We start from the raw sequence: 10742 nt of genomic DNA, 5'->3' as shown, positions 1-10742 counted from the left end.
TCATGTCATAATTGTAGATATTTTTATAATATATAATGGTTAAAATTAATAAAAAATTAATTAATAAATTTTTAAAATATTAGAAATATTTTAATATATTTTTAAAATTAAAAAATTAATTGCGATTTTTCTATTATATTTATATATTAGCAATCACCTAAACATATGAAGGAATTAAGTAATTAATTATTTAAAATATAATTTAATTTAAAAAATTAAGGGTTAATTTATTTTACAAAAATATTCTTATATTTTTTAATATTTAAAATAATTTAAAAAATTAGTTATGAAAAAATAACTTTATAGTAAAAAATTAAATTATTTAAAAAACATTTAAAAGAAAAAAAACGCTTTTTACATTTTAAAAATCTTATTAAAATGGCTATGGAATAAATTTTTATTAAAATAGTTATTAATAAAAAATTTAAATATTTACCATAATTTATATTTATATTTAAAATTTTAAATGTTGAATATAAAAATTAAATATTTTTAATTTATCATAATGAAAATTAAAAATTAAAAGATTAAAATAAATTTTTAAAAAATTATTTTTTATCACTAAGATATAGCATATTAATATAACTATCTTTTTACTTTTAAAATTCAAGTCTTGAATCTTTAAAATTTAATTTTGATAAAATTAAAAATATTTTCATAAAAAATGTCATTCGTAATAAGAAAAATATCCATAAAAAATATCATTTGTAATAAAAAAAATTGATGGAACTATTCTTTTTAGAACCTAATATTTTAGGTAAATTTATAGTTTCTATCTCTTTAAAAAATCAAATTAACAAAATCTCATTTATAAATCAAAATAGCAAATCCAAAATGACAAATTCAATCTTTACAAATAAATAAAAATTTCAATAAATATAAAATTTAAATTCAATAAATATAATAAAAATCAAACGACTTTTTCGTTACTAATATATAACATAGTTAATTGATTTCTCTATCTATTTTTTGAATTTAATATTTTAATTTTTGAAATTTAATTTCGTCAAAATCTAAAAAAAAATTAATTTAATTTCTACAAACAAATAAAAATAAAAATTTCAATAAATTCAAAATTTCAACTCAACAAATTCAAGATTCAAACTCAACAAGTATAATAAAAATTAAAATATATAAAATTTAAATTATTAAAAATAAAAAAAGTTAAAAGTCAAAAAAAATTATTTTTATGATACCGCTCTGTCAATTACTGCTTGCCATTTCAAAAATACATTAAAGTATCTATTATATTTTAAAAAATATATTAATTAGTCTTTCTATTAATTTTAGTAATAAATTTTATTATTATTATTTTTTTGAAATAGAGATCGAAGGAGTAAAACATGAGATCTCTCAAATTTATTCAGATTTATTTATCCGAGGCTAAATTTGTGCGTGCAATTAAATATTATTAAAAAAATTTAAAATATCCCTGATACGGATAGATAGATTAGTAAAATTTTTATTTAATTTGAAAGACCAACTAAAATTTTTTTTAAAATTATAGGGACTAAATAGTAAAATACTTAATAATAAAATTAAAGAATAGATTAACTAATAAAATTTTTAAAATATTAATAACGTTTTAATGTATTTTTTAAAATCGAGTCACTAACTAATGAATTTCTCCATATTATCGATATTAAATAATAATTTTTTTATTTTATTATTAATAAGTGTATTTTTAGAATTATATTTATGTAAAATTTTTTATAGAGACTTTAAATTTTAATGGAATTAAATTTCAAATAAAAAAATATTAAATTTTAAAAATAGAGAGATAAATATGTTAATTATACTATTTTTCATAAATTAAAAAATAATTTTTTCTTAAATTTATAATAAATTATAATATAATCCCTAAAATTTTGTTTAACTGTAAAATAATATTTAATATACGATATGATTCGACACTAACTTAAAATATGTTACATCACCCTTATATTTAAAGTATACTATATTATGACTTAATTAGTTGTGATGTGAAAATAAAATCAATCATACAAAAAATGTTTAGTTTAATAAAATTTTACACTCGTAAAACTGGTCGAGTCTATTAAAATATTTTATTATCGTTAAACGATATTAATATTAAATTTTTGAACGACCTTACAAAGTAGACCGATGTTAATATAAAGCTACTGAGCGTTACACAGTAAATTTATAGAATATATATTATCACCAAATTTCTATTAGTTAATATGGATCTAATTTTTAAAAACATTACTAATTGACTTTTTTTTATATTTTTTTCTTATAATATAAAAATAAAATGGATTTTTATATATATATTTTCTTATAATATAAAAACAAAATGGATACAGATTTAAAAGGCCATTCTAATACTTTTTTAAAAAATTTAAATTCTCTATTTATATTAACTCTTTTTTTAAAATTTATTCAATTAGTATCAAAATAATTAATTTTTAAGCGCGAATCACCTTATGTTTTTTTTATAAATTAACATACCATATTCAATTCATTCTCACTATACCAAAAGATATTTTTATTACAATAATATTATTTATTATTAATTTATTATGTAATCGAATTCTATTTTTATATTATATTATAGATTATTAATAAAAATTTAAAATATAAAAAAATTTATAATTTAAAACATATAATATTTTATTTTATTTAACATATTATTAATTAAAAATAAAAATTTTCAAATATGAAAAAAAATATATAAGTTATAATATTAAGTATAAATATTTAATAAAATATTTTATTATATATTATTTATACGTAATATTTTATATAACAAAAATTTATTTATAATAAATATATTTAATATTATATATAATAATATAAAATATTTTAATTTCATAATAAAATTTAAATAAAAAAATTATATGTTTTATTAGTAATATAAAATTTTAAATACTATATTATAATTTATCATTAAATTTTTTTATATTTAATTTAGTTATCTTAATTATAATTATATTAAACTGAAAATATTTAATTTTATCTTTTAAAATTTAAAATTTTAGATATAAATATAAAAAAATATAAATATTTAAATTTTTTATTTTATAACTCTTATTAAAATTTTTTTTAAAAATTATTAATATATTTAAAAAATTAAAATTAAATAATAAAACATTATTTTATTGAAAAAAAGGGAGAGGTACTCAAACAAAAAAGCCGGTGTTACGGGTTAAAAAAAAAAAAACAGGAGAACCGTTTCACACGGCGTCCGTCTCCGTGGCCCGTGTCTGACCTTACATCCAAATAGAAACGCTATTTCTTCAAGTCTTGATAACGACATGCCTCTCGTTCCCGCTGCCTGAAAGCAACCACTGCAGCTGCCTACCTGAGCTCCCGCATCGTATCTTGTTAGTTACAAATATTCTATATTCCATCCTAGAGAGAGAAACAAACAAAAGAGTTTAACTTCATCAGAGGCACCTAGACAGAGAAAAAGCATACAGCATCTAATAGGGCAAAAAAAAAAAAACCTCCGTAAACTCAAAGCAATTTCATTTCAGAGAGAGAGAGAGAGAGAGAGAGAGAGAGAGGAGGAGAAAATGCATTTTCTATATATGTGTGTATAGAAGGAGGAATTCTGAATCCTAAATCGTCGTGAATGCGAATTTTGCTCTGGAAAGGTATTTAATTCGATTGAAGAAGTTGTTAATAACGTCATGGAAGAATGCTGTTTTTGGTCTTTGTTTCCCCCAGTTGTATATGTTCTTCTGTTGCTGGATCTGATTTTGTATGCCAATTCATTTCTCTTATATTGTTCGTCGTATTTTGGAGCACTTGGTTTTAATGGAGAATTTTGTAGATCCGCTCCGCGAGATCTGTTTGGTATTTATGGCTTTACTGTTTTATATATTTCTGAAATTTAATTTGTACCTTTGTTTGATACAGATTTGAGCTGAATTGCGGCTATATTGGACGTAAACGAGAATGCCAGGTAAAAGTTCATGCGTTGGCTATGTGAAGCATGAGCTAAGCGAAATGTGATTTGCGAGTCGGTGAAAAGAGTTTGATATGATTGTAGGCGAGACGATTTCAGTTCAGGAGAATGAAAGGGCTGAAGGTGTGGATGTGGAGACTTTTGAGGAAGAGAAACGAAGAACTAGGAGCAGATCTCTGAAGAAAAAGGCAGTGAGTGCATCTACGAGGCTCACTCACAGTCTCCGGAAGCGCGGGAAGCGGGTAGCTGATTGCCGATACGCGGCGATTTCGATTAATGATGTCCGAGACGCGGAGGAGGAAGCGGCCGTGAACGCGTTTCGCCAGGCATTGATTGCAAAAGACCTGCTTCCGTCTCGCCTTGACGATTACCACACTTTATTGAGGTAATTCAACTGTTTCTGTGACAGCCTTACTTAGCTAATAGCTAATGTCTTTTGATATGCAAATTTTGATGATTTCTGATAAATCGCATCACTGTTTACTGGAAGCAACATTGTCTAATGGATAGTATTCTATCGGTGTCCGAATGTCAACGTGCTGACGTCTTAAAGTGATCAATTCGGAACTGAAGACTATACTTTGCGTGATTAGTTATTTATTTTTATTAAATGATGGTACAAGTGCAGGACTAGCAAGTATTTGTGTTGGACATTAACAAGTAATTAATTAATTAATTGTGCCGTAGTGCTTGTATTCACTGAAGTTGTAATATAATGCAGAGCATTTACAAGTTTGGATGCTGTTTGACTGTCTGCTTTGGCATGTAGTGCCAAAATTCCAAGAATTAGCTGTCTTTCTTTTTGTGCTGCCGTTAATCAAGAAGCTTTTATTTTTTTTCAAGCAATTTCCAATCGATAGGACAATTCTGTTATAGCTATTTCTCTCTGGACTTTTCATATTTAAAAATTATAGTTCTAACTTCTACTAAAATGCAGAGGACTGAATTTTCCTTATTGCAGGTTTCTAAAGGCTCGAAAGTTTGATCTTGATAAAACTCTCTTGATGTGGTCAGAAATGCTCAAGTGGAGGAAAGAGCAGAGAATCGATTCTATCATACAGGTAAAAGTATTATCTTAGTATGATTTTCTTACTTTTGATGTCGATGATCTGTATAGAAATAACTAAATGTTCAGAAAATTAACTGATACATGAAACCAAGTTTTAGCTGAAATGAAGAATACATTAGGTATAAGGTGCTTGAATTCTTTGTTGAATTAAATTTAATGGTAGTTGCTGCTGAAAGTTTTATACTACCATTCCTTTTGTTTTACTAATTTTCATTTTGTAACTGATGGTGTGGCATGCTGTTGCTTGCATAGGATTTTATATATGATGAATATGAAGAAGTTCAGCAATATTATCCTCATGGTTTTCATGGTGTAGACAAAGAGGGTCGGCCTGTTTATATAGAAAGACTTGGAAAAATTGAACCTAGCAAGCTAATGGGTGTCACCACAGTGGATCGGTTTTTAAAATATCATATTCAGGGGTTTGAGAAGACTTTTGCTGAGAAATTTCCTGCATGTTCTATTGCAGCCAAGAGGCACATAGATTCTACAATAACAATATTGGATGTGCATGGCCTGGTAATTTGAGAGCCTGCAATAGTATTTTACTGCAGTTCCATGTATTAAATTGATCTCAGTAAGCTGTTGTTCCTTGACTTTTTACTGGTTATGCAGAATTGGATGAGTTTTGGAAAGGTCGCACATGATCTTGTTATGCGTATGCAGAAAATTGATGGTGACAACTATCCTGAGGTGGTTTTTATTAAAATGTAAATATATAGAAAGAATGCCAGAGTGCCTGGTGTATGCATATGGTGTTTACTCTGTATTTGCCCCTCTTAACAGACATTACATCAGATGTTCATTGTAAATGCTGGTAGTGGATTCAAACTGCTATGGAACACAGCAAAGGGCTTTCTTGACCCAAGGACTACAGCAAAGATAAATGTACGAGGCTTTTGGTATTTATCTTCTTTGTCTATGCAAAATGTTCTGAACTAATATTAACTCATTCTGATCTGGTGCCACAGGTTTTAGGCAATAAATTCCAAAATAAGTTATTAGAAGTTATAGACTCAAGGTTGGCATTTTTCTTTCTCTATTAGCACGATACCAAATGTTTAATTACATCTGGAATGTTTTGTAACTCATGCTACAAACTTATTTTAACATTTTCTTGGAAGGTAGCCAATTGCCAGAATTCCTTGGTGGATCTTGTTCATGCCCCAATGAAGGCGGTTGTCTTAGATCTGACAAGGGCCCCTGGAATGATCCAGAAATAATGAAAGTATGATCCTTGTCAGTGTTGAAACCTATTCAGTTGCCAGCACTGATCCTTAGTAAATATTAATGTTTGAAAATCCAAACTTACAAATTTTGCTATAATATTCTGCATGTTGGCATGACTGGGAACTCAAGAAATTCACTTTACTTGCAGCTGGTACATGCTGGAGAAGCAATATACTTGAGGAAAATGAAGAGTTTCTCTGATGAAGATGATTTAGAAATTAAGTCATTTCCCTCTAGGGTGAGTTGCGGAATAATTATTCAATGAATCATCATCTATGATCCTCAGCATATATAGAGGTGTGTGATGCTTCTTTATGCAGGTTTCCAGAAGTGAAATATATTCTGCTAATTTAGGCTTAGATGTAAGGCCAAATACATCAGGCTTCATTCAAGAAATGCCAAATACATCAGGCTTCATTCAAGAAATGCCACTTTCTGAGGAAGTAAGTTTATGGGTTTCTCAATTCTTTTATTTGCAGTTAAATGATGGATATGCTGCACCTTTAGATGTGTTGGTATATTAAGCATAAACCATTTTTCAGTTCACTCTTGAGCACTGTAACACTTACTGTTCTTTTATATTATTATAGGGAAGGATGGTTGATCATGCTTCTATCTGCAGCCTGGTTGATAGTCCAGCAAGAGTTGAAGATTCTAGTTCAACAAGTAGGTGAACCTACAATGTCCTTTTTAATTAAACCTACCTCAAAATTTGTTGGTCCAAACTAAATTATGTAATTGTGATAAGCTCTTGCATATTCTTGTTGGTTGTCCAGCCTCAGACCTGATTTGCAGCATTCTTGTTGGTTGTCCAGGCTCAAACCTGGTTAACGGAGATGAATAATAGTGGTTATACTTAGGCTTGACCATATGCAGGGCAGCATGTTGCATTTTAGATGAACATCTAAAATTATAGTTCTTTTCTTTGCATACTTTGTGCTTGGTTGCACCTGAACATCTCACTTTCTGAGCTTATCCAAGTTTTCAGTTGGTTTTATCATTAGAAATTTCCTCCACTAGTAGAGAAAAATTGAACTGAGTTCTGGTTTGCTTTCTATGCATTCTTGACCCCAGTTAGACGATAAGTTTTGATGGCATCTAGAAGTAGCATGGGGCTCAGAAATGACTAAATAGCTAAATCACACTGTAAACTTAAATCAAATTGACAGTAGTGATGCTGCTTCTAACTGTCGTATCTCTTTTACGTGACATAGAACAATGAGTCCAGACAATTTGAATCAGTTTTGTAAGAGATGCCTGGTTTTATTTTGAGATAGATTGAGCTGTGACAGGCATTTGTTATATTTGGATTACATTTTTGAAGTTGTTTTCCATCATTGCTTGTTATCATAACTAATCGAAGGGTTTCATTATCTTTTTCTCTCTCAATGAAAAAGGTAATTATTGGTTTTCAAATTTTACATATTTCTTCTGCAAGCAAGCATTTAGATATTCACAATCTGATCTTCTGACAGATGATTCAACAAATAATGTCGGCACAACAATGGTGCAGAAGAAGTTCATTCCCCATATAACAAGTTTTATTCACTTCATGCTCAAATTGTTAGCATGGATATATCTTCTCCTGCCAGCAGTGGGGAGAATTTTTGCATCCCGACATGCAGACAGACAATTACCTAACCAACAAAATCCACCAGTAGAAGATTCAATTTCTCAAGAGCAACATATTTCACAGGATATAAAAGAGGACTCGCTCCATCCATGCTGGCAGAGGCTGAAAAATTTAGAAACAATGGTAGATGAGCTGGTCAATAAACCTACCAAAATTCCTCCTGAGAAAGAGGACATGCTTCTTGAATCATTGAGTAGGATTAGATCTATAGAGCATGATCTACAGAAGACTAAGAAAGTAAGACATCTGATATCCTTACTCTCCCCCAAGCATGGGATCATTCTGAAGTTTATATCTCTTAGAAGTCATTACTTCTGTCTAGATTGTTAATTACTGGATGTCATAGCGGAACTTTTATTTTGCAGGCTCTGCTTGCAACTGCATCAAAACAGATAGAGCTTGCTGAGTCGCTGGAAAATCTTAAAGTGAGCGCCTTAGCTGTAAGTTTCTAAAATGCAGGTGGCTTTTCATTCAACATAAGCTGGAATTTAGCATTCTTTACAAATGTTGTTAGATGTAGCAGGGGATTTAAATTTCAGGTTTAGGGTGGTCTGCTGCTGAGCATGAATAACGGGGAAAAAGTAGGCATGTGCTACAGCTACTAAAGCCTTAACATATTTATAGCAAAGTTATATGTGAATCATCATAATTTTGGCTGCAACTCCCGAAAATTAAAAGGAAAAATAAAGTTGGAAACGTATGTATCAAGTGTTGTTGGAGAATTAGAGTGATGGCCACCGATTTTCTGAAATTAGAGAATCTAAGTTAAATGTAATAGAAGGAAATCTCCTTTGACAGACGTAAGGGAATTATTCGAAGTAAAAAGACCTAGGAACGTATATGCACTGGTCTAGCCTCATAATGCTACACAGGTTTCCAGAATTTTGTCTCACTGGTGCGGTTCCCTAGATTGTTGGCATACTAGATTTAAAATTGTTTTAGTTTAATAATGGCCCACATGTAATTCTTGCAACTTATGCCTGTGCAAGTTTCTGATATATACTGTCACATGGAATACATTTATTATTTGACTGGTTATACAAGATAATATGTAATTGCTGATTATTCAGGACATTGCCAATTGCAGGGAGTGAACTCCTGTTGGAGAAGAAAATTCATAACTTTTCCTCCTGAAAGATGAGATGCATTTCTTTGAAACACAAGTTTGTTGATGTTGTTATTGCGCAACGCTTTGTGATTCTCCAGAATTAAGTCTTTACCACATGATGTGCTCAGCAAATTCAAAGGGATTAGCCATTCTAGGTATCAATTCCATTTGATGCTGGATCATTCAGTCAACCGTTTGTACTCTTGAGAAGCAACATCTTACATATTCTTATTTTTCCTCTCAGGTTCTTAGCCTGCAAAGTTAAAGAATGCCTCCCTCTGCGTGTGGCCATGGATTTCAAGATATTTCAGATAAGTGTGGAAGTGATACGATAGCCGTACCATATTCTTCATGATATTCAGAAACAGTATCTCATTTCAGAAAAGAGCTTTACTACAAAAATTTTTGCACTGGTCAATTTTAATGCAACTCCATTGTTTCATCATTATTTTGTGCAATGGCGTGGACATCCATAAGTGTACGTGTCATCTAATGATGGTCGTAATTTTATTTTTAATCTGTATTTCAATTGTGGAAAGGGTTGGGATCTAGCAAATAGGCATAGGCCTTCCTTTTTATCCTTCTGTCCCGCATCTAAAATGTTATATCCATCGTTTAGAATAAAAATTTCACTAAAATTAAATGTAAATGGTTTTTTTAACGATTAAATTAAAAAAAAAATAAAGAATTCAATTTTTTTCAACTTAAAAAATTTCATTTTAAAAAAATAAAAATTTTATATGATTTTATAAGATTTCATTTAAATTTTTTTATTGTAAATAAAATTATGCTAAGGGATAAGAGAACTGATTGTTTAAAGCCCTGAGGTAGTTAGGATGCTTTGTGCAATCTTGCCTTAAAAATATGGTAGAAGCTGGAGTGCTCATTGAGATGTAATATCTTCAACTTAATCGAATGTGTCACCGTGGTGGAACAAAAGGCTTCAAGCCTTAAATCCCTCGCATTCTAGTTTTTACACAGAGTACACACGAAGTCGTCCATGGCTTGGCTTCTTTCTGTCCTTGTTCTATCAATAATCTTCTTTTTATATAGCCTTCTTTTATTTATTTGCTTCCGACATTCCAATTTGAATCTCAACAAATATCAAATGAAAATTTGTATTTACTTTATTTAATTTATGAAATATTTATATAGATGTTCAAAATCTGCGGAGATATGTTAATGATCCTCTAATTTATAGCCTGTAGAGAATATGGTCTATATGGCTTGTGTTCTGTGGTCTGGGATTTGGACTAGTAAATCATACCATCTGCGAACGGTCTGTTAGTTTCACCGGGTCTTTTTTCGTTTTTTTGGGTCAAAGGGTTTCACTAGGTTTAACATGTCTTATTGGAACCCAAAATCATTGATTGGAGCAACAATGACTTTAGTCAAGAAAAATATACCATTCTTATAATCCTTATTTCTATTATTAAAATTCCTAATATTCCATTCTTATTTGAAAAGGAATTAATGTGAATACATAATTACTCGAATACCTCAGATCAGAGCTAAAATTATGAACCTTTTTTTTTTTAAAAAATTTCTCAACTCCATTTTTTTTTATGAGCATCCAACAACCACCTAAAGAATATGGGGTCAAATCTAGCCCAGACTAATTGGTCCTAGAAACTCAAAGGATAAAAGAAGTAAGAAGCTCCACATAATTTTATTTTTGCCATATTAACTTTAAAGTGATGCCTAACTTTTTACTCAAAATTAAATTTTTTATTTAATTTATCAAACATTTTAATAAATCTAAATTACCTCG

At 29.1% G+C, this 10742-nt stretch overlaps 1 protein-coding gene across 3 annotated transcripts; it reads left to right on the top strand.

Annotated features, from left to right (window-relative positions):
• Positions 1 to 3278: 3278 nt before the first annotated feature.
• On the top strand, positions 3279 to 9555 carry LOC110629006 (phosphatidylinositol/phosphatidylcholine transfer protein SFH9). 3 transcript variants are annotated; one of them, XM_021775840.2, is made up of 16 exons: positions 3280 to 3617; positions 3883 to 3928; positions 4016 to 4316; positions 4893 to 4992; positions 5253 to 5519; positions 5616 to 5693; positions 5787 to 5888; positions 5972 to 6021; positions 6129 to 6228; positions 6379 to 6468; positions 6551 to 6673; positions 6821 to 6896; positions 7706 to 8100; positions 8229 to 8303; positions 8951 to 9126; positions 9216 to 9555. In XM_021775840.2, the coding sequence occupies exons 2-15, from the start codon at positions 3922 to 3924 to the stop codon at positions 9002 to 9004; spliced, it is 1818 nt and encodes a 605-aa protein (XP_021631532.1). In that variant the 5' UTR covers positions 3280 to 3617; positions 3883 to 3921; the 3' UTR covers positions 9005 to 9126; positions 9216 to 9555. The 3 variants fall into 3 exon arrangements, with proteins under 3 accessions (XP_021631533.1, XP_021631532.1, XP_021631531.1); XM_021775841.2 differs by having other exon boundaries at positions 3279 to 3617; positions 3883 to 4316; positions 8229 to 8288; XM_021775839.2 differs by having other exon boundaries at positions 3883 to 4316.
• The last annotated feature ends 1187 nt before the right edge of the window (positions 9556 to 10742 follow it).

This window comes from Manihot esculenta, chromosome 13, assembly GCF_001659605.2.
Source record: "Manihot esculenta cultivar AM560-2 chromosome 13, M.esculenta_v8, whole genome shotgun sequence".
NCBI lineage: Eukaryota > Viridiplantae > Streptophyta > Magnoliopsida > Malpighiales > Euphorbiaceae > Manihot > Manihot esculenta.
This window is presented reverse-complemented; position numbering and strand designations above follow the sequence as displayed.

Coding starts and splice junctions, on each gene's coding strand:
- LOC110629006 (XM_021775839.2), top strand. CDS start 4,006: ATGATTGTAGGCGAGACGATTTCAGTTCAGGAGAATGAAAGGGCTGAA. Junction 5,889..5,971: donor GGACTACAGCAAAGATAAAT/GTACGAGGCTTT, acceptor CTGGTGCCACAG/GTTTTAGGCAATAAATTCCA. Junction 6,229..6,378: donor ATGATCCAGAAATAATGAAA/GTATGATCCTTG, acceptor CTTTACTTGCAG/CTGGTACATGCTGGAGAAGC.